The 24,314-nt window shown below is 46.0% G+C and overlaps 1 protein-coding gene across 1 annotated transcript in view; it reads left to right on the top strand.

Moving 5' to 3' along the window:
* Positions 1-24,314, top strand: part of GTF3C1 (general transcription factor IIIC subunit 1) — an 87,538-nt gene that overhangs the window by 5,380 nt on the left and 57,844 nt on the right. Inside the window, exons 3-6 of the mRNA XM_035267239.3 lie at positions 6,129-6,305; positions 6,547-6,690; positions 11,151-11,247; positions 16,089-16,212. Coding sequence (XP_035123130.3) covers positions 6,129-6,305; positions 6,547-6,690; positions 11,151-11,247; positions 16,089-16,212 — 542 coding nt within the window. The remainder of the gene's footprint in view (positions 1-6,128; positions 6,306-6,546; positions 6,691-11,150; positions 11,248-16,088; positions 16,213-24,314) is intronic.

The raw sequence follows: 24,314 nt of genomic DNA, 5'->3' as shown, positions 1-24,314 counted from the left end.
CTTTCCTGTCTGCTCTCATCTTGGAGGAGGTGAGAAATAGTGGCCCTGTCTTAAGGCTGTAATCTAGATGCTTCCCTTCCTCCTCCTCCCCTCCCCGAGACCAGCTCCCTCTACCCCTGCGCTTTCCCACTTCTCAGTTAGCTAATTTTTCTTGATTTTATTTTCTTTCTTTCTTTCTTTCTTTCTTTCTTTCTTTCTTTCTTTCTTTCTTTCTTTCTTTCTTTCTTTTCTTCTTTCCTTCCTTCTTTCCTTCTTTCTTTTTCTTTCTCTCTCCTTCCTTCCTTCCTTCCTTCCTTCCTTCCTTCCTTCCTTCCTTCCTTCCTTCCTTTTCTTTTCTTTCTTTCTTCTTTTTCTTTCGTCTCACTCTATTTCCCAGGCTGGAGTTCAGTGGTGTAATCCCAGCTCGTTGCAGCCTTGACCTCCTGGGCTCAGGTGATCCTCCCACTTCCCACAGCTGGGACCACAGGAGCATACCACCACACCCAGCTAAGTTATATTTTTTGTAGAGATGGGGTCTTGCCATGTCGCTCAGGCTGGTCTCAAACTTCTGGGCTCAAGTAATCCTCCCACCTCACCCTCCCAAATTGCTGGGATTACAGGTTTGAGCCACTGGCCCTGTCTATCCTTGATTTCTACTGAAGCTTTCCCTTCAGCACGAGCACAGTTCACCCATCTCACAGCAGAATCTTCTGTTGACTTCAAATCCCTTGTAATTGGCTGCCTGTTTGACTCTGTGGCCATGTTTCTTTGAAGAACCAGCCGCACTCACTGTTTCTACCTCTTCACCTCCCCTTCACTCCTTTGCCCACTGCAGTCCTGATTCCTGACTTTATCACTTCACAGTTTTTATCCTCTAAGCCATGAATACTGTTAGGCCCCTAATCTCCTTGACCCTGCTGTGCTATTAAGGACTCAAAGCTTTTGTGCCTGTGGCTTCCTGCCTTAATTTGTTTTTCTGCTCTCCAGGCCATTCCTCACCAGCTTCTTTGTGGATTCCCCTACTTCCTTCCACCACTTTAATGTTGGCTGGTAGGCTGGCTCATACCTGTAATCCAAGCACTTTGGGAGGCCGAGGCAGGAGGATTGCTTGAGGCCGGGAGTTCAAGACCAGCCTGGACAACATAGCAAGACCCCGTCTCTACAAAAATTAAAAAATAAAAAACTAGCTGAGCATTGTGGCACACAGTAGTCCCAGCTACTTGGGAGACTGAGATGGGGGGGATTGCTTGAGCCCAGGAGTTTGAGGCTTTAGTGAGTTATGATTGTACCACTACACCCCAGCCTGGACAACAAGTGTGACCCTATCTCTTTTTTTTTTTTTGAGACAAAGTCTTGCTGTGTCGCCTAGGTTGGAGTACAGTGGCGTGATTTTGGCTCAGAGCAACTTCCATCTCCCAGGGTCAAGCGATTCTCCTGCCACGGCCTCCCGAGTAGCTGGGATTCTAGGCACATGCCACCATGGCTGGCTAATTTTTGTATTTTTAGTAGAGATGGGGTTTCACCTTATTGGCCAGGCTGGTCTCAAACTCCTGACCTCAGGTGATCCACCGCACCTGCTGACCCTATCTCTTGAAAAAGAAAGAAACATTGACTGCTTCTAAAGGCTGTCTAGACCTCTCTCTCAAGCACCATATGTGTTATTACAATAACCTGCTGTGCATACTCAGTGTGATCATCACTCTCCTTTGCCCCAAACCTGCCTTCTCTTCCTGTCTTAGTGTGTTGCTGGAACAGAATACCTGAGGCTGGGTAATATACACAGAAAAGAGGCTTATTTAGCTCCCGGTGCTGCAGGCTGGGAGGTCAAAGGCATGGCATTGGCTTCTGGCAAGACTTTCATGCTGCCTCATGATGTGGTGGAAGGTGCAAGGGACAGTGGACGTGGGCAAAGGGGCAAAACCCGGAGGATGTCCATGCTTTACATCAACCCACTCTCACCGAGCTAATCCATTCCCAAGAAAAGGAAAATTCATTCACTTTTCCAGGTGACATTAATCTATTTACAAGGGCTCCACCCCCATGACCTGAGCACCTTCTACTAGGCCCCACCTCCCAGTGCCGCTGTGCTAGTGGTTAAACTTTTTTTTTTCTTTTTGAGATGGAGTTTTGCTCTTGTCACCCAGCTAGAGTCCAATTGCACAATCTAGGCTCACCACAACCTCCACCTGTCGGGTTCAAGTGATTCTCCTGCCTCAGCCTCCCAAGTAGCTGTGATTACAGGTACCCACGACCATGCCCAGCTAAGTTTTGTATTTTTAGTAGAGATGGGGTTTCACCATGTTGGCCAAAATGGTCTCGAACTCCTGACCTCAGGTGATCTGCCCACCTTAGCCTCCCAGAGTGCTGGGATTTACAAGTGTGAGCCACTGTGGCCGGCCTACTGGTAGTTAAACTTCAGCATGAGTTTTGGTGTGAACAGGCCTCATCCAAATGATAGTACTGCCTTTTCTCATTCTTTATTCTGGTCAGACATACTCTTATGCACGTGGCTGTACAAGCCATAAACGTGGAACTCTCCTAGGCCCTAGTGTGATGTGATGGCAGAGATTTCAAACTAACCAAATCTGCCCACAGATGAACTCTGTGTGCCCAGCATGGTATTCTGTTTGTTTTTTGATTTTATTTCATTGCTAATATTTAAAAAACTGGATTCCTAGCTTTTCTTGAAAAATCACAAAATCTAGTTGCACTGAGACCGATTTTGTACAGGGTGATCTAGGGTAGGCCAGAGTTCCCCTCAGCTGGCCATGTACTGCCTGGTTCTGCATACCCGAGGCTGTGTTTGTGTGTGCTCCCTGCCCTCCTGATCGAGGCCTGGCAGGCCCTGTGTGATTGTGCCCCTGCCCACCCAGTGCTCCGACCCCAGCCCCCTTCACTCTGCTGTGCTTCAGCCTCAACACCGTGGGCTCCTTTCTGTCTCAAGGCTATCCGTGTGCTGTTCCTCTGCCAAGAATATTCTGCCCTCAAGCCTTAGCATTAAGGCTTCAACTGACTCCTCTGGAAGTGCCCCCCATTGTCCAGATACCATCATAGTACTCTTTATGGCACCAAAAATGGTTTTAAGTGTTTGTTTATGTAACTGTTTCCTCACTAGATTATACATTGCTCGAAGTCAAGGACTCCATCCTCCTTGTTCACTGCTGTGTCTCTCAGTTCTATAATATGCCAGGCACACAGCTGCCCTTGTAGAAATATGTGTTTGAAGTTGTAACCCCTGACCCATGTATGGAATCAGAACTCCCCAGCATGGCATCAGAGGGCCATTGGGGATGCAGATGCTGGCCTCTCGAGCTTTCCTTCTGCTTTCTAGCTGGCCACCGCACTCCAGACTTGGTAGCCATACTGCACCACTTGCCTCCGGAAGTTCTTCATGCCTCTGTAACTGCAGCTTCTACGTCCTTCCCCTTCTCCCTCTCATCTGCCCAGCTCACTGCTAATGCAAGAGTCACCTCCTTGCCAGGTGTGCTGGTTCACACCTGTAATCCCAGCACTTTGTGAGGCTGAGGTGGGTGGATCACTTGAGGCCAGGAGTTTGAGACCAGCCTGGCCAACCTGACAAAACCCTATCTACTAAAAATACAAAAATTAACCTGATGCAGTGGCGGGTGCCTGTAATCCCAGCTACTTTGGGAGGCTGAGGCAGGAGAATCACTTGAGCTCTGGAGGCAGAGGTTGCAGTGAGCCAAGATCGCGCCACTGCACTCCACCCTGGCAGGAAACTGTCTCAAAAAAAAAAAAGAGTCACCTCTTTGAGGGTTTTTTCTTAATCCCTGTGCACACACTCTGTTTATACACGCATGTTTGAATTAGGGCTCCTCACCTATGCCATTTTATAGCCTCAACAACTAGCGCTTCTTTCTGTCAGAGAAGTTATGACCTCATACTAGAATGTTCATTTGTTCATTTTAAATTTTTTCTCTGAGTAGCCTGTGAGCTTCTCAAAGGTAGAAACTATTTTTATTTGTCTTAGTGTCCTGGTGTACTTTAAGTGGTACTTAATTGGCCTTTGATAATGTGTAAGATGACAGTAGTCAACCAATTAAAACTAGCAGTAGTCGTCGAATAAGTGATTTGGCAATAATTAACAAACACTGGGATCATGACGTGAAGGATAGTAAACTAGCAAGAGTAATGGCATTTTAAAAGCAGCAAAGCTGTGCCTGTTTTCAAACCTTTTTCCCCCAATTGACCTTTTGCAATTTAACTTAATAGGCTGTTTTGAGAAAAAAAGAGCATAGGTCCCAAGTTTGTGAAATTCAAATACATAAAGTGGACTCTCTTTATGTCATGTATATTCACAACCTAACATTCTTTTTAAAGACAGACTATATGGGCTTCTGTGACTTAGGCAAAAGACTAATTACAGGTCTTAAACACTATGAAGAAAGATACAGTTAAGTTAAAACAATGACAGCCTCTTTTTGTGTGTGTGCCTCCTTGGTGGTAGAAGTCAAGTCATCTGGTATGGGGAAGAAGGAAGGAAAACGTCAGACTGAGTTGAATGATGTGGTTGCCGAAGGACCTCGTGACCAGGCATCTGTAAATAATAGGGCTGAAAAGAGTGGATATTGGCTCCCAATAAATGGAATTGGTAGCCTGTGAGTTTTTATATGTGGACCCTTGGTGACTCATCTGGGAAAGGGGGGGGTCCTTTACCTTAGGCTATTTCCTGCTACTATAACAATACCACAAACTGGGTAATTTATAAAGAACAGAAATTTATTTGGTTCATGGTTCGGGGGGCTGGGAAGTTCAAGAGCATGGCACCAGCATCTGGCAAGGACATCCCACTCCTGAGATAACTAACCCACTCCCACGATAAGAGCGTTAATGTATTCATGAGGGCAGAGCAGAGCTCTCCTGGCCTAATCACCTCTTAAAGGTTCTTCCCCTTCATACTGTTCCAATGGAAATCAAGTTTCTAACACATGAACTTTTGGGGGGCACATTCCAACTTCAGTCTTCTCCAGTTGAGTAACTTGATGCCAAGGAGCGAGGGAGGGATGGGTGGGATCTCCCAGCTGCGGGACCAGGGCTTGGACTCTAAGAGTGGGTAAATGGAGTGGGTCAGTTTGCTCAAGATGTCAGTACAATTGAGCAGGCCAGGCACTGTGGCAGAGCCTCCAACACGGGTGGGGAATGTACAGTCAGGGCTGTTTGGCGTCAGCACAGAAATGCGTCTTCTCACTTGGGCTGTCCTCACATGCCTTGCTAGGAAGTGGTTTTGGCCTCTTTCCGTGCATTCTTTCTCACACATCAATTTAGTAGAAGGAATTAATGATTTGTGCAAGGTCTGGCCTTCCATGGTAAAGTCAAAATTAGACTGCAGGTCTACGGATTGCACAGTTCATTGTTTTTGACTCCGAAGATTTTAGCAGTTAGCTCACTGGGCTAGTTCATTTACTCAACCAATGTACACAGAGCCCCTATTATCACTCGGATTAATTATTCTAGGCACTAAGGATGTCCTGGTGAACAGGCTGACAATATACCTGCTCTGATGGTACTTATATTTGAATGAGGGAAACTGACAAGAAAGTTTGCAAAAATATATATATATGTGTGTAGTCATTTCTGAGAGTGCTAAGCCCTATGAAGAATATGAAAATGGTGGGGGTGAGGCTGGAACTCCAGTTGGTGTTTTATGGAAGGCCTGAGAAGTTGACAGCTTGGCTGTGACCTGAATGATGAGAAGAAATCAGTCACCTAAAAATCTGGAGGAAGAGCGCCCAGGCCCAAGAAACAGCAAGGGCAGCGCCCCTGAGGCTTGTCTTAGGAACAGGAAGTCTCCTGTGGGTGAGGGGCCGCCCAGGGAGGATGAGCAAGGCAGGGAGGACTGCGCCATGGAGAGCCTTCCAGGAGGAATGGGATGAGGAGTTGGATTTGGTCTGAGCACCTTGGCGAGTCCTGTAGGGCTTTCAGCAAAGAAAAAAGCCTTGTTCCTTCATGCTCTGTTCCTTCAGCATGCTATACTTCTAAGACTGAAAACTTGCTTAGCTTAATTTTGGGGTCTTGTGAACTCCTGGGAAGAAGCAGAAAATGAGGATTCTGCTCATGTCTTTTTCATGTCTCAGTTTTCCTGAAATCAGTTAAACTTACTTCTTCACGCAGTTGTTTCTGATTTGCAGGTGGGGGAAAAAACTGATCATCGTTGCCTCCCAGGCCATGCGGTACAGGGCCTTGATAGGCCAGGAGGGGGATCCGGACCTGAAGCTGCCCGACTTCTCCTATTGCATCCTGGAGCGGTTAGGCCGGTCCAGGTGGCAAGGGGAGCTCCAGCGAGACCTGCACACCACTGCTTTCAAGTAAGTGGGAGGATTTGCTTCTCTGCTTTAAACTGCATGTCATTGCACCCTGAACCCCAAACACAGGGGCCTACTGCGGTATCTTCCCCGAGGCATGGCTTTTTGTTTCAAGGCCATTGTCTCAGTGACAGGTTGGCTGGACAGGAGGTGTGTGTCTCTGGTGTTCATGTACACATGGGAGACTCTGTACTTTGATAAAGCCACCAGCAAAGCAAATAACACGGCTCCTCTTCTCCTCCAGGGTTGATGCTGGGAAGTTGCACTATCACAGAAAAATTTTGAACAAAAATGGGCTGATTACGATGCAGTCTCATGTGATCCGATTACCCACTGGAGCCCAGCAACACTCAATCCTCCTCCTACTGAACCGGTTTCATGTGGACAGGTATGGTTTGTAGTGATCACAACCTTAGGTTTTTTAGTTTCAGCCATGTGTAGTAAAACTCGTCGGGGCAGCTGGTTATAGTGGCTCATGCCTGTAATTGTAGCACTTTGGGAGGCTGAGATTGGAGAATTGCTTGAGGGCAAGAGTTCCAGACCAACCTGGGCAACTCAACAAGACTGCATCTTTATAAAAATAAAAAATAGCTGGGTGTGGTGGCGCACAGCTGTAGTCCCAGCTACTCAGAAGGCTGAGGTGGGAGGATCGCTTGGGCCCGGGAATATGAGGCTTCAGTGAGCCATGATTGCACTGCTATACTCCAGCCTGGGTGACAGAGTGAGACCCTGTCTCTTAAGAAAAATAATAATAACAGAAGCCAATCAGAATATGACCATAGCTTTTTTAAAAAAGATATTTGTTACCTGTTTCTTGTAAAAATAAGTCCTACTTGTTTAGAAAACCTGGAAACTATATATAAAAGAGAGAAAAATAAATCTGCAACTTCACAGCCAATAATAGGAACCATGAACATTTTGATGACATTTTGGGGAGATGTAAAAATAAAAGTACGTCAGATTTGATTTGTTCTGGTGGCAGAATTGTAGTTGAATTATGTCAGTTTAAATTGGATGTTTTGCGGCACTTAGCCGTAATAACCTATATGGATGAGATGGCAAGGTTCTGCTCAATGATAACAATGTGTGGTGTTCCACATTTTAACGGGATATTATTGTTCAGATGACGCAGCAAACTGATAAAATGTGCACATTCCCTTCTGAGGACCAGGGAGGCTCTGGGAGTGAGTAGGTTATCTCTGACTCCTTCATCCTTGGTGTTGGAGTGGCTAATTACTTGGCACAGGAATGATGGACAGAAAAGTTTCATCACTCTGCAGAGGTCCCAGACACACTGCCCAACCTCGTGCCATTTTTTTTGTGTGTGAGGGGCAGAAGCCAGGATGGGAAACGGTCAAGCTGGTGCAGGGACTGGGAAGAGCAGCCCTTGGCTGAGGAAGCTCTGAGCCCCTCAGTATCTGGCCATCAGGTCTCTGGAGTGGAGGTAGGCAGCTCTGAGGGATAGTCAGGAGTGGGGATGCATTCTCCAAAAAGGAGGGGAATGATTCCATGTAACTGTTAAAGTTTACAGTGCACATGGGTTGGCCCAAAGAAAGTGCTCGGCACATGCGTGTAGACTCTCTATTGACTGCGGATCTCCAGGGTTGAAAATCATCATTGCTGCACCTCTGTTAATTGTCTGCCTCCCATATTCAAGTGATTCTTCTGCCTCAGCCTCCCTAGTAGCTGGGACTATAGGCACCTGCCACCATACCCGGCTAATTTTCATATTTTTAGTAGAGACGGGGTTTTGCCTTGTTGGCCAGACTAATCTTGAACTCCCAACCTCAAGTGATCCACCCACCTTGGCCTCCCAAAGTACTGGGATTATAGGCATGAGCTATTGCACCCGGCTACACAAAACTTTGGACTCCCCAAAAACTTAACTAGCAATAGCCTATTGACCAGAAGCCTTACAAATAATACAAAGTTAGTTAACACATATTTTGTTCCATGTGTTGTAACCTGTTCTTGTATTATTACAATGAAGTAGACTAGAGAAAAGAAAATGTTATTAAGAAAACACATTTACGGCCGGGCATGGTGGCTCATGCCTGTAATCCCAGCACTTTGGGAGGCCGAGATGGGCAGATCACATGGTCAGGAGCTCGAGACCAGCCCAGTCAAGATGGTGAAACCCCGTCTCTACTAAAAAAAAAAAAAAAAAAAAATTAGCTAGGCATGGTGGCGTGTGCCTGTAATCCTAGCTATTCGGGAGGCTGAGGCAGGAGAATTGCTTAAACCTGGGAGGCGGAGGTTGCAGTGAGCTGAGATCACGCCATTGCACTCCAGCCTGAGCAACAGAGGGAGACTCTATCTGAAAAAAAAAAGAAAACACATTTACAATACTGTACTGTGTTTACTGATCCTGTAAGTTTACATTGTCTGTTAACAAGATAAATCGTCTGAAATGGTGGGCAGCGGTAGCTGCAGACCTCACTGTACAGTTCACTTCAAGCAATTTAACTTTTTCTTGAAATGTCATGACTTTTCTCTGCTTCTTGGGAGCATTTCCACCATCATTAGTGGCACTTTGTATGGGTCCCATGGTATTAGTCAAGATTTATGGTGTCGCACTAAACACAAGGAAAAACACGTGAGAACTGCAAGAGATCACTTTTTACTGCAATAAGCAATTTACTAGAGAAGAACTGCTTACACGGAGATGATGAGTGTCACATGGGATCTTTTTTTTTTAGACAGTCTCGCTCTGTTGCCGAGTCTGGAGGCAGTGGCACAATCTTGGCTCACTGCAACTTCCACCTCCTGGGTTGAAGCGATTCTCCTGCCTCAGCCTCTCAAGTAGCTGGTACTACAAGAATGTGCCACCACACCTGGCTAATTTTTTTGTATGTTTAGTAGAGACGGAGTTTCATCATGTTGGTCAGAATCAGAGTGGCGTGCAGTGACCTCAGGTGCCCACCTTGGCCTCCCAAAGTGCTGGGATTACAGGCGTGAGCCACCATGCCCTGCCCACCACATGGCATTTTTAAGCCGCTACTCACAACACTTAAGCTTACCACAATGGCAACAGGAGGTTGCTACGAAGTTATTAACAGTAGTACATGGTGTGTTACGGTTAATTCTATGCAGATATTATTTCATCCTGCATCTTCATGTTTGTTTACATTTTCTCCTCTGCACATGGCGCCAGGTATGCTCTGTAAATGGTTGCATAACTTTTGATTAACTTTTTATAATACATTTGTGTATATTATGGTAATTTAATGATGAAATAGACTAGTATCCACATATATTTTATGCATTAATGGCATACCTTTTTCTTAATTTTTTCAATATTTCTAACATCATTCAGTTTGTCTATGAGTTTTCTCAAACTGTCACAAACTCCAAAAAGTTTTGTAATATATTTTTACATATTTTGTAATATATTTTTTCAATAAATATGAGAAATCTGCATATGAGGGGACCCACCCAGTTCAAACCCATGTTGTCCAAGAGTCAGCTGTACAGTATTGGAGAGAAGCATCTTTTATGACTTCACATTTTAATTGGGCCATACTGTCCATTAGTTAAGTAACTGTCTCACTAAACTCTTAACTTGTGTGTAGCCTGTGCTCTGCCAAGAACACGGCGGCAGCCATAGCGTAGGAGAGAGAACACTGGATTCAGTCAAGATCTGTGTTTCCATCTTTGTCCCTCACCTGGGCAAAGTCACTGACCTCTTTGAACCACTGTTGTCTCTTGTGTTAAATGGCTGTGACACAGTGCCTCCTGTTCATGCAGAGTGGCTCATATGCATGAACTGCCTGTCCCATTTATTTCATTCATTGAGAGGCAGTACAGATGGAGAAGTGGGTTCAGTCTCTGGCTCCCACGCGTGTGCTCTCCCTCTGCTCTCCCTCTCCCTAGGACTGTAAGTCAAGCCAAGCTGTGTTTGTGTAGCCGAACAGGCCACAAGGCTCCTCCCTGCACCCTTCCCTGAGCTCCCCCTAGACGTACACAGTCAAGAGCCCTCAGTGTTTTTTAGTAGCTTCCTTTGGTGGCCGTTATCTTGGAAGCATGGATCATGACATTTGCCTCAGGGTAGAAATGAGATGGAAGGTGGGCTCGGTCACACCAGTGTTGGCAGGAACAGAAACCAGAGCCTCAGAATCAGAGTGGCGTGCTTTGTAGTGAGGAGAGGACTGGATTTAGAGAAAGAAGACCTAGGTTTGCATCTTCAGCCTGAACTTTGGTAAAGCCTGTTCACTTTGTGGAATAACCCCCATCCTTCTCACCAAATGACTTGTTTTTTTGTTTTTCTTTGAGATGGAGTCTCACTGTGTCATCCAGGCTGGAAGTACAGTGGCACCATCTCATCTCACTGCAACCTCTACCTTCCAGGTTCAAGTGATTCTCCCACCTCAGCCTCCCAAGTAGCTGGGATTACAGATGCGCCTACTACCACATCCAGCTAATTTTTATATATTTAGTAGAGATGGGGTTTCACCACGGTGGCCAGGCTGGTCTCAAACTCCTGACCTCAAGCTATCTGCCTGCTGTGGCCTCCCAAAGTGCTGGGATTACAGGCTCAAGCTACCACTCACGGACCCTCACCAAATGATTTGTAAGAAGATATATGTAATACGTCCTAAACTTCAAAGTACTGTAAAAATGAAAAGTGCTTTACAGAATCATGTCATGCAGGTTTTAGTCCTAGAGTCTAGTCTGTACATTGCCTCTAGAAAGGTGGCCGTAGAAGTGATGAAACCACTCAGCCAATCTCTCCACCTGTAGAAGGTAGGAGTTGGGCTGGATGATCTTTGAAACGTAAAAGATTCTGTCATTGTAAATACTGACTTCAACAGCAGGTTTAAAAAAATGAACTGCTCGGTGTTCTTGCAGGAGAAGCAAATACGACATCCTCATGGAGAAGCTTTCGGGCATGCTGAGCACACGGACTAACCACATAGAGACACTGGGAAAGCTAAGGGAAGAGCTGGTGAGCCTGGGGTTCCCACGGGTGTGGCTGGGTGTGATCTGTACCACAGCCAGGAGGGCTTGTCAGGTTTAGATGAATGAATTGCAACCCAAAGCTCTATTCTGGACTTGTCGAAAATGGGGTTTTCCTTTGTTTTTTTTGTGTTTTTCTTTTCTTTTCTTTTTTGAGATGGAGTCTCACTCTGTTGCCTTGGCTGGAGTGCGGTGGTGCAATCTTGGCTCACTGTGGCCTTTGCCTCCCAGGTTCAAGCGATTCTCCTGCCTCAGCCTCCCGAGTACAGGCACATACCACCACACCCTGCTAATTTTCGTATTTTTTGTAGAGACAGGGTTTCACCATGTTGGCCAAGCTGGTCTCGAACTCCTGACCTTAAGTGATCCTTTCACCTCAGCCTCCCAAAGTGCTGGGATTACAGGCATGAGCCACCTTGCCCAGCTGTTTTTTAGAATGAGACAGTACTCTGTCCTTCATATAAATTTTTGCCTTTGCCTGGCTTCCATTTTTCCCCTGGAGTCTGTTCTAGGACCTATTGTTAAAATTCAGTTGGAATAGGAAAACATGGCATTTAGTTTTACTTCTGTAATCAAGCTTGTGGTCTTGTATCCAGTGGTTTTGCCACTGAAATAGCAGAATGGCTCTCCTGAGGGGGAGGGGAGAGGACGCAGGGAGGAAGGCAGCTGTTGACCTGCTTCATCTTTGGTCCCAGGAGCAGAGGCTGTGGTGAAGGGAGCGGGAGAGGAAGAAAGGTGGAGCGGCGCTGCTTCCAGTCTGATTGGAAGTTTTCAGTGCAAATTAGGAAAGAGCCAGTGTTAGAGATGGGAAGGAAACAAGATTGCCCTGTGGGTCAAACCAGAACTTAAAACTGAACATTTGATGTCAAGCTCTTTGGTTACTAGTAATTAGTCCCCTAATGAGTGGTCTTCAGTCTGACTGTAGGCACCAGGGCAGTCTTTGTTCTGTCCCTACATTGCATCAGTGGAGTTCTAGTCTCTCATTTCATTGTTCACAGTGGGAGGAGGTGTCTTCCCCATTGCTAGAGTCACTGCCTGCCTGAGCCTCTTTAAAGCAGTGGTTATAGTCTGGAGGCTTGTGGGCCAGACTTGGTCTGTTAAAAATAAATTTGACCTAGGATTTTTTTGAGAAATTGAGATTTTCCGTAAAAATCAAGGTTTCCAGTTTGTCTGGAGAAAGGAGAAGCCTGGGCCTCCCATCTCTCCTGATAGCAGTTAGCTGGGTCCCCCACAGTCCGCCTGCTTCCTGTCACCTCTCGGACACGAGGCAGGGAGTCAAGGCTATTTGTCATTCCATGAGAACCGCTGTTTGTAGTAGGGGAGAAGGGTTTTGCTTCTCTGTGTCTGAATTTATCAGAGTAGAAAATAAAAGGTAGATGGGGAAGGCCTCTATCGGGAAACCCTGGCAGAAATGAAGGAATTTCCTACCGGCTTAATAAACAAATACCTGGCCACCATGTTAGTTGATGTTACTTGCCCAGCCCATGCAGACCTTGGAGATTGAAACCCTCCCTCTTACCAAGTCACTCGGGAGCAGGGAAGCGGGGCTAGTCTGGTTTCAGGTCAGCCCTGTGGACTGTGTAAGCAGCAAGCCTTGACTGTTACTGGACAGCCTTTCACCTATTCATTCAACAAAATACTTCAGGGAGCGTGTATGTTGAGTTAGAACTGTGTTCCATAAGATGGTGAGAGTTAGCCAGGATGACAAGTGTCACACTGTCATGGAGCCAGAAGGGCAGGTGTGTGAATACACACCTAGAAAGATGCAGCTGAGCTGGGAGAGGGAGAGGGAGAGGGGTGCTTTTGTTTAGAGAACTGGGAAAAGCCTCAGAGCTTTGCCAAAATCATAGTCGAGTTGGGCTTTTCCCCACAGAAGCAGAAGGGTAGTGGCATTTGAGAGAAAGAAGAAGAGCTGGTGCAAAGGCATGAGTTGTGGAAGGCCATTGGGCATGCTTAGAAGTGGGCAGTAATCCACAGGGCAGCCGGTGCAGTGTGTGGCTGGATAGGAAGGTAGGGGCTCGATCAGAAAGGTCTGGTGTGCTGGCTGAGGAGTAGGGACTTTAGCCTTACACACTGCTGCCCATGTAGAAATGAAGTTTTTAGCCAGGTGCAGTGGCATGCACCTGTAGCCCCCGCTACTTGGGAGGCTGAGACAGGAGAGTCGCTTGAGCCTGAAAGGTGGAGGTTGCAGTCTAGGCAGATGAGCTGGCGGAGGGAAGGGGATGGGAAGCAGGTGGCGAGGTGGCGGCCATGAGGGCTGGAATTGTTTGAGAAACATTTTGGAGGTGAAACAGGACGTGGTGAGCATCTGCACCGGGATGTAGAGGTGACCAGAGAAGGAGGATCTCAGGGTGAAGCTGTTGTGTTTTCCTGGAATGGCTGCTGCTCACTGAGGCAGTGCAAAGGCAGGCTGGTGAGGCAGGCATCGTGTCTACTTGCTCACTCTGAGCCCCCATGATGGAGATGGTGCCTGGCCCCCTGTAGATGCTCAGTAAATATTTGCCGAATGAGAGTTGAATAAATAGAGAGGACGGAAAGTGGAGCAGAAGTGGGTGAGGAGGAGGCACAGGACAGATCTGAGTTTCGGACGTATTGGGTATGAAGATCTTCCACAACAATCCCCTGGTGATATCTAGTTGGCAGCTGGAAATTGGGGTCACAGAGAACTGATCAGGATTCCATGAATAATTAGCCTATAGATGAGGCTGAGGCCATGAATATGGATGCTGCCTTTGGGGGCGATTTGGTACGAAGGCTCGCTGCCTTTCCCTTTTTGCTGGCCAGATTGTGTGAGTCATTGATGGCAGTCCCCAAGAAGGTATGACTACATCATCCTTCCCCTCTTAGGATAGTCCAGGACTTAGTGCCATATGTTGAGGGCTGGAATCTGATGGATGAGTTTCCATGGGGTCTTTTTATGACGCTGGGGCACGGCTATATTAACATAGATGCCATTTACAAGCCAGTGGCTTTGAATGAGCCATATGTGAGTCATCTGTATTGTTTTGATAGCCATATGTTCTGCCACCCGAGGGCTGGAGCTCTGGGTAGCTGGGAAGTAACCACACTTGTGGCAGCGGCAGCCCACAGACATTTGCTCTCTGTCTCTCCCCCAGAGTGTAAGAGGAAACCTGTAAGACTTAACGAACAGCTGTCAGTCATGAGTGCCTCCTGCTGTTCGTTCCTTTGCTAAGAGCCGTGGTAACCTGCCTTACTACTGTTCCAGCGACTTCCAAATCAAGTGCTATCAGTGCCCAGGAGGGTGATACCCATGAGCAAAATGGGCCAAGTGTAAAAAAAATTTTGATACAGTACAGGTTTAAGAAATTAACGTTCCTCTCAACTACCGTTAGAGAAAAACAGCACAAAAATGGTGATAAATAGCAACTGAGCTTCGGTTTCATTGTTGGAGAATCTGATGGGGTACAAAGGCTGTGGCCCCCAGGAGCTGGGCAGGACCTGCTAAAGAGCAGCTGGTTGAGGCTCCTGATGACTGTCGCTGCGAGGAGCTGCGGTCCCAGCATTGGCTGCCAGATCTGAGCTTTTCAAGAGAAGCCGGAATCTGGGTCTTTTTTTATGTGAAATCGCTCACTTTTCAATTTTGGCAAGTAAATAAATTACTTTCTTTTATAAAACATTATGTCAGTTTTAAAAAGCACGGCCTGCACTGGAGGTTGCTGTTGGCCACCTCTTCTGCAGGGGAGATGTTCCTAGGATCTTTTCTTTTTTTTTTTTTTTAAGACAGAGTCTTGGTCTGTCGCCAGGAGGTTGGAGTGCAGTTGCGCGATCTCAGCTCACTGCAACCTCCGCTTTCTGGGTTCAAGCAATTCTCCTGCCGCAGCCTCCCGGGTAGCTTGGACTACAGGCACGTGCCACCATACACAGCTGATTTTTTTTTGTATTTTTAGTAGAGACAGGGTTTCACCATGTTGGCTAGGATGGTCTCGATCTCTTGACCTTGTGATCACCCGCCTCGGCCTCCCAAAGTGCTGGGATTGCAGGCGTGAGCCACCACGCTCGGACCCTAGGATCATTTTGGTCTTCAGCTTGCAAACATAGGAGTGATGGGATGGAAATGCATACTTATTATCATTCTGTTGTAACTTCATAGATTACATTTTTTAAATTTTTACAATTTTTTTGTTTTGTTTTGTTTGAGACAGAGTCTCACTCTGTCACCCAGGCTGGAGTGCAATGGCTCGGCTCACTGCAACCTCCGCCTCCCAGGTTCAAGGAGTTCTCACCCTCAGTCTCCTGAGTAGCTGGGACTACAGGAACATGCCACTGCACACAGCTAATTTTTATGTTTTTGGTAGAGACAGGGTTTCCCTATGTTGGCCAGGCTGGTCTGAACTCTTGGCCTTAAGTGTTCTGCCCGCCTCAGCCTCCCAAAGTGCTGGAATTATAGGCGTCAGCCACTGCATCCATCCAGCCTATAAAATTTCCTAACCAATTTCTTTCCCTTTTTTCTCTACTGCCTGTGGGAGGCAGGGATCTGTTTCTGTGTGTGTGTTTGTATTAATAATATACGTACATGGTTAAAAAAACAACCTGAAATGGTATCAAATGAAATCTCCACGCCTGCCTGCGCACCCTTCCGGGATCTGGCCAGATGAATCTCTTTCCCCCAATCAAAAGGTAGAATCCTTTATATACTGCTCTGGACCTTGTTTTGGTCCCTTGACAGGGTAGCTTGGCAGGCTTTCCTTGTTAGTACCTCAGGATAATCAATTAATTCAGGTCCTGAACTTGTGTTCATTTACATGACTTTCTAGTCATTTCAGACGTGGTGTCGAGTCTAACAGTAGCTTTTAAATTGTGTTTTGGCAGGGGCTGTGTGAAAGGACGTTTAAGCGTCTGTACCAGTATATGCTGAATGCCGGGCTAGCCAAGGTGGTGTCTCTTCGCTTGCAAGAGATCCACCCTGAATGTGGACCTTGTAAGACAAAGAAAGGTAACGCAGAGTCTCAGCTTCTGTTCGCTTGGCTGGCTGGCTGGCTCTCACTTCTCTCTTCTAAGCTTCAGCCTCTCAGATCACATTCTGCCTTGCGGCATGACGATTTCACCTATTTATTCAGCTCTACGCTTCAGTGCCTGGCTCAGGACTATCCATGTAAAAAGTGCCCAGAAAATATTTGCTGAACAAACTTCCAGCAAACATCTCTGTGGTGTCTTCCAAAATCATAGTTTTATGGTGCCCAAATAAACAAGTTCATCCTTTTCTCCTTATATGAAGCCACTTTATTCTACTCCTTTTTCTTTTTCTTTTTCTTTCTTTTTTTAATTGAGATGGAGTTTTGCTCTTGTTGCCCAGGCTGGAGTGCAGTGGCTTGATCTTGGCTTGCCGCAACCTCTGCCTCTCTGGTTCAAGTGATTCTCCTGCCTCAGCCTCCTGAGTAGTTGGGATTACAGTAGTTGGCATGCATCACTATGCCCAGCTAATTTTTGTATTTTTAGTAGAGACAGGGTTTCTCCATGTCAGTCAGACTAGTTTTGAACTCTCAACCTGAGGTGATCCACCTGCCTCAGCCTCCCAGAGGCGTGAGATTACAGGCGTGAGCCACTGCGCCTGGCTCTTTTTTTTTTTTTAGGGCAGAGTCTCACTCTTGTCATCCAGGCTGGAGTGCAATAGTGAGATCTCTGCTCACTGCCTGCAACCTCTGCCTTCTAGGTTCAAGTGATTCTCCTGCCTCAACCTCATGAGTTAGATAGGAATACAGGCCCCCGTCACCATGCTTGGCTAATTTTTTGTATTTTTAGCAGAGACAGCATTTCACCGTGTTGGCCAGGCTAGTCTCAAACTTCTGATCTCAGGTGATCTACTCACCTCAGCCTCCCAAAATGTTGGGATTACAGGTGTGAGACACCATGCCCAGCCTCTCTTCTTTTCTTTTTTTTTTTTTTTTGAGACAGGGTCTTTTCCCTGTTGCCCAGGCTGTAGTGCAGTAGTGTCATCTTGGCTCATTTAAATCTCCACTTCCTGGGCTCAAATGATCCTCCTACCTTAGCTGTCCAAGCAGCTGGGAATACAGGCGTGAGCCACCACACCGATTCATTTAAAAAATTTTTTGTAGAGACAGAGACTTGCCATGTTGCCCAGGCTGGTCTCAAACTCCTGGACTCAAGTGATCCACCTGCATCAGCCCAGCAAAGTGCTAGGATTACAGGCATGGGCCACCACCACTCCCAGCCACTCATTATTTTTTGCCAGCCTTTGTGAAGTGCCTATTCTGTGTTGCATGATTGCATTATCTAGTCCTGTAAGGTTGGTGGCATTGTCACCATTTTATATGGAAGAAAATTAAAGTGAAGAGATGCTGAGTAACTTATGGAAAATTAAACAATCAGTACATGCCGGGCGCAGTGGCTCATGCCTGTAAATCCTAGCACTTTGGGAGGCTGAGGCATGCGGATCACCTGAGGTCAGGAGTTCCGAGACCAGCCTGACCAATATGGTGAAACCCTGTCTTTAAACAAACAAACAAAAAAAATCCATACACAGCAGAGGTAGGATCTGAGGCTTCTAAGAAAGTTAACCTAAGGAGCATGGCCTATGAATCTTTAAAAACCTTGCTTAGGCCGTAGGCCAGGTGTGGTGGCTCAGCACCAGTGGCAACTGAGCAGACTGGGAAAGCTAAGTGCCTGTGAAGGACGAGAGCCAAAAACTGACACCCCAGAACCCGAAATCCACTAAAAATGCGGAGATACCGGCTGCCTTTGAACGCACAAGTGTGACTAGGGCTAGAGACAAGAGAATTGGTTGATGGCCTGTGTGAGAATTTAAGCCCTTTCTCACGGAGACAGAAGTCTGGCGTTATCTCTAAAGAGCATGCCAGAGGGTTTCTAGGCTCAAAGATGTGGAGACCAAGCTGGAGACCGGGCACTGTGCCAAAAATGAGGGCTCTGTGACAGTCTCCATTGGTGAGAGTCTCCCCAGCTGCCGCTCCTAGCTTGGCTGTCTCTTGGTTTAGTCTGTTGTTTGATGTGCATCCTCCGATAGCTTCCTAAAAGGGAGCATGGGCTCCTAGAACCAGTTGGCTCCTCTAACACTGACAGCCATACTTAACGGCTTCCTAGGCCAGGGGCTGGAGACTTCTTTTCCTGAAGAAACTGACCAGTCCAGGAGAAAAATCCTCCAGATACTGAAATTTGGGGGTGTTCCCAACAAAATAGCCCCTGCAAGCTGGCTCTTCACTGAAGTCCACCTGGTGGCAACTTCTCCCTATCTCCTCCCCACTTCCCAAAACACAGGACTTTGGGCAGCATTTTAATGCCTCACTGAATATTTCAGGAAAATTCATAAGAAAAAGAAACAAACATAGCATACTGAATTAAAGTAGGGGACAGAAGAAACTTAAAGAATCCTTAGTTAGCGACACGCGCAGGGAAAACCAAGCAAATGGCAAAAAGTGCAGTTACTAACTCCAAGGAAATCCAAAAGGTGTATAAGAAAAAGTTACTTACAGCCTGTGCGCTTGACTTTGTGGGCATAGCAAGTTGCCTGTGGATACTGACTTGATCAGCACACCTCAAGAGAATGCGTGCTGAATGAGGACAGACCATGGCACCTCAGGGGCGGGGCTCAATGTCCTGCAGAAGGTAGGCAGGCATATTTGTCAAGAGATTATGAACTGTGCATCCGGGGGAAGCTTATCTCTTCCTTTATTTCCTAGCTTAGTTAATGGAAGCACTGGCTACCTTTCTGGCTTCCCTGTGTCTGAGAAAATTCTTGTGGAGGAGATGGTAACGCACAGATAATTACAATACCACAGGTATATAAACAAAGGAGCAGCTGAGAGATAAGGAAACTTTCCTGGGGCAAAACCACATCTTTGAGTTCCTAGTACTTGACACATTCTCAGTGCTGAGTAAATGTGTGATTGGTCAAATGACTGGAACCCCGTGAGGAAAGTGTGGTGTGGTATCAGCCTTTAAGTAGAGAGGAAAATAGAAAGGATTATTGAGTCCTGTGGCAAGAAAAAAAAAGGCTCATGGAACTGAGAGGTGTCCTAGGGGACTTAATTGTTAGGGGATTCCTCCATATTTGACTTTTTTTTTTTTTTTTAAGATCGGGTTCCACCCTGATGGCCAGGCTGGTCTTGAACTCCTCAGCCTCCCAAAGTGCTAGGATTACAGGCATGAGCCACCGTGCCTGGCCTTTTTTTTTTTTTTTTTTTGACACAGTCTAGCTCTGTTGCCCAGGCTGGAGTGCAGTGGCGTGATCTTGGCTCACTGCAGCCTCTGCCTCCCAGGTTCAAGTGATTCTCCTGCCTCAGCCTCCCAAGTAGCTGGGATTACAGGCGCGTGCCACCATACCCAGCTAATTTATATATTTTTAGTAGAGACAGGGTTTCACCATGTTGGCCAGGCTGCTCCTTGAACTTCTGACCTCATGATCCGCCTGCCTTGGCCTCCCAAAGTGCTGGGATTACAGGCTTGAGCCACTGTGCTCGGCCCTCAGTATTTGACTTTGAAATTTAATAGCCTGAATGCCTAAAATACTCATGGCCTATGGAGCTATTAATCATTTTTATTTCCTGTCCTTCTGAAAGAAAAGTGTTCAAAAAAAGATGGGAGTAATTTATATTTAAAGTAAGGAGAAACTAGGGAGGAACCTTACTTCCTTAACCTTTTTTGCTAGGCAGGCAACCATAGAGAAAGACTTCTCCAGAGCCTAAGGTCCCTGGAAATTTAAACTAACCACTCAAAACTAACACCTCACACCTGAATGCACTTGGAAGACAGCCCTGGGTTAGAATTCTTGTTCCATCACTGTCTGGTAAGGTAACCTTCAGCAAGTGATTAGACCTGTGTATTCCCCAGTTTCCTCATCTGAATTATCTAGGGGGTAATAGTACCCACTTTCCTGGGTGTTGTGAGACTTACAGGTGACAGACACAGTGTGGGGGCACAGGCTGGTGACGCACAGGCTGGTGACACACAGGCCCAAACTAGCCATGTGTTTTGTTTGGCTCACAGTGTTTGTTTGTATTGAATTTGTTGCCAGCATTTAAAAATCAGAAATTTTCACCTAAAAAGTGTGACTGTCACCATCTCTGTAAAAGTACAATTAGGCAACATCGAACTTCATTCCTTTATTGGCTAGGCAGGGGGAGCTGCCCCATTTCGGAGGGTTCACCTTCCCCTTTCACCATGGACACCCACTTCCCTCTGTGTAGCCTGCAGCCTGCTTCACACTGGTGTGTCATTTGCCTAACCCTTGAAAGTTCGTGCTTCGGACCTGTTGCCCAGTGAGTGGTTTCCATCATCTTGAGGTCTGGGACTGGGAGGAGAAGACTTTCCAGAAGAAAGATTACCGTGATTTACAGCTTTGGCTCTGGGCTGGATTAAGAGGGCAGGCACCAAGATGATGATGGTCAGGATGTTCAGATTGTAACACGGGTGCACAAGGAGCCATTCTGATGGCTGGAGGGGATGATTTCTTTGCCCACACTGTCGCCCGCATCTCTGCCGCTGAGGCTGGAAACCTGGACTCACAGTGAGTCTTTCCCTCACTTCCATGGCACATCGTAGCTCAGTTATTCATCTATGTGAGTTCTTTCCAGCCAGCTCCTGAGCTTCTTCAGAGTAGTGACCATACTCTTGACTTGCTTTATGTCTGTAAGGCTGTTCGGGTCTGCTTGGAACAGGGTAGATGCTAAGCAGATGCTTAGCTAATTTAATTTAATTAAGTGCCACTTCAGTTACTTTCCTTGAGCAGGAGACATGAATGCAGTTTTCAGGGGGGTTTTTTTTGCCTTGAGCTTTGTCTTTCCAGTTTGCAAAATTAACATAAGACCTTCCCTCTGAGGCATTATGGAAGAAACAAAGCTTAAATAATAAATAAAGATGATGTATTATTTCATGTAAATTTACAGATATACCTGGATATAGTATATGAATTATATCTAAAACTCCTTAACAAATTTGGATTTAGGTGTGTTTCAAATGCATATTTCACTGCACAGAAAGCTTCAGTGATCTGTTTTGTAAAAAGCAAAAAAAAAAATCTTTGGTAATATAAACAGCCTCCCTGAACTGATCTGTTTTGCAAATTTGGATTATTTTCTTCAAGCGTTTACCAGTCATCCTATGTTTATTAAATTGTGCTGAGAAAAGAAAGGGAGAGAAGTACACGTTAACTCGGCAGTCTGTCGGAAAATGATCAGAGTTGGAAACAACTCACAGAAGTTGTGCTCTCTGGGCTGATGACTGAGGTGTCACTTGCCTGGGTTTTCCAGGTTGTCACAAGTCCAGCATTGAAAGGGCTGTGGGGTGAAGTAGCTGTACTTCCCTGTGAATGAGGTGGACTCTTCCCCAGAGCTGTTGCCCCTGGGACTCTCAAAAAAAAAAGATTGAGGACACAAGATCAGTATACAGAAGTCCACTGTGTTTCTGTAGACCCGTCATGCACAATCTGATAATGAAATTAAGAAAACAATTTTATTCACAATAATTCAGGCATTAATGTAACAAAAGAAGTACAAAACGTATACCCTGAAAACTACAAAATGTTCTTGAAAGAAAGTTAAGATTTATGTAAATGGAAAACATCCAGGTTCCTGGATCAAAAGACTTCACAGTATTAAGAAGGTGATACTCCCCAGATAATCTTCTGATTCCACACAGTTGGTGTGAGAATCCCAACTGACTTCTTCATAGAAATTAACAGGCTGATTCTGAAACTCACAGGGAATGCAAAGGGACCCAGAGAGCTAAAACAAGCCCAAAATAGAAGAGTTAAAGTAGGAGAACTCACACTTCCCGCTTTTTAAACTTACTGCAAAGCAACACTGGAGACAGTGTGATACTGGCACAAGGGTAGACAGACAGATAATGGAACAGAACTGAGAGTCCAGAAATAAATCCACACATCTATGGTCAAATGATTCTCGGCAGAGGTGCTGAGACCATTTGATGGGTAAAGCGTGGCCAGTTCATGAAAGGCCAGGACTATATGGTTCCATTTACAGGGAAGTCCAGAATGGGGGAATCGAAGTAGATTAGTGAGTGCTTAGGGGAGGGGTGGGGGGAGAGAGGAATGAGAAAGGGTTTGAAGTGATGAGAATGTTCTAGAATTGATTGATGATGGATGCAGGGGCCTGTGAATGTAGTAAGAAGCCATTGACTTGTTCGGATTAAATGGATTAATTGTGCGATATGTGAATTATATCTCAATAAAGCTATTAAAATTTTAAATAAACAATAACCAAGAAACCTAACAGGGTATAGCAAACTAAATTATGATCATTAAAATGGCCAACAGGGATGGTTAAATAGTTACGGTAGAATTGATGTATATATAAGCTAAGAAAAAAGAGAAGTGAACCATATTAAGAATTATTAAAATACAAAAAGTTTAAAGGAGCTTTGAAACAAAAAAAAAAACCTGGAAATAAAAAGAATCAAGATCAGAAAGACAAAAAGGATAAAAGATGAACATGAACAGAAAAAAGATTGTCAGAAATTTTAAAAGCCTAGAAACTTGACGATGCTGGAGGGAAAATGGTTAAAATAGTTAAAAAGTGATTAAAGAACACTAGCTTAAAAAATGAAAAGTAATTATTATTCATAATTAAGAGAAAAGAAAGATGTTAATATGGCAGAAGCTCTTTTGAAAGCAAGAACTTTAAAGGGGGTAAGAACCCCAAGGGTGTGAATTTCTGGGCTGAGTAACTTCTGTGGCCTAGGCAGCTCTCTGGAGGGGGCCTGTTGCCCTCCGTTTTGCTCTCCCTCAGCAGGGGAATGTGTTGTCTTTTGGAAGGGCACACTGGGGGGCAGGTGGGAGGGGTGTGAGGACTGGGGAAGAGAAGCCGGCTGGAACCGGATGGGTCATTGCCCTGTGCTGAGGGAGGAGCCCTAAGATTTTTCTCGTAAGACCTTTCTAGGGTGTAGCCAGCTGATGGCTTTGCAGGCTGAGAGGGTAATGCTCCCTGTGCTAGGAAGAGCCAAAGGCAGGTGCCAGAACTTGTGAGCATGTACAAGGTGAGGGCCTGGCAGCAGAGGTATCCATGGGACCAATACAGGGACTGGGATGTGTCTTAGCGAGGGATGTGGCCTCCTTAAACAGTGGTTGGCCCAGAGCCCTCAAGAGAGGTTCACTGCTGCTGTTGACACTGCACAGTTGACATCGGCCCTTACCATCTATCGATCACACTTGAGCATTGTTGGGGAGGCTGGGTGCAGTGGCTCACTTCTGTAATCCCAGCACTTTGGGGGGCCCAGGTGGGCAGATCACTTGAGGTCAGGAGTTTGAGATCAGCCTGCCAAGATGGTGAAAACCCTTCTCTATTATAAACAAAAATTAGTTGAGCATGGTGGTGGCGCCTGTAATTTCAGCTACTTGGGAGGCTGAAGCAGCAGGAGACTTGCTTGAACCTGGGAGGCGGAGGTTGCAGTGAGCTGACATTGTGCCTCTGCTTTCTAGCCTGGGTGACAGAGTGAGACTCTGTCTCCAAAAAAAAAAAAAAAGAGCTTTGGGGACCTTGAGTCAGCTACTAACTCAGCCCGAGGGTTTAGGGAGGTTTTGACGCTGAAGCTGTACACCAAGGGCATTTATATGATTTTCTAAACCCTTTAAGCTGCCATGTGTATTATTGTCAGTACCCTGTTTCCTTGTGCAATTACTGAGAAAAACCTAAGATGCTGTGAGCTTGTCTAGAGGCACTAAAAAGAGGAAAGAACTGACCAAATGCCATATTGTTGTCCAGTTTTATGGTCAGTCTTGGAGTAGGGGAATTGGAAAAAACATCAATATTACTTTCCACGCAAGGCTGGCTGGACACAGAAACTCATGCCTATAATCTCAGCACTTTGGGAAGCCAAGGTGGGAGGATCATTGGAGGTCAGGAGTTGGAGACTAGCTTGGCCCAACATGGTGAAACCCCATCTCTACTAAAAATACAAAAATTAGCCAGGCATGGTAGCGCATGTCCATAATCCCAGATGGGAAACTGAGGCAGGAGAATCGCTTGAACCCCAGGAGGTGGAGGTTGCAGTAAGCTGATTGTGCCATTACACTCCAGCCTGGGTGACAGAGTGAGATTCTGTCTCAAA

This window comes from Callithrix jacchus, chromosome 12, assembly GCF_049354715.1.
Source record: "Callithrix jacchus isolate 240 chromosome 12, calJac240_pri, whole genome shotgun sequence".
NCBI lineage: Eukaryota > Metazoa > Chordata > Mammalia > Primates > Cebidae > Callithrix > Callithrix jacchus.
The sequence above is the reverse complement of the archived record's forward strand: the minus strand, read 5'-3'. Positions and strand labels throughout refer to the sequence as shown.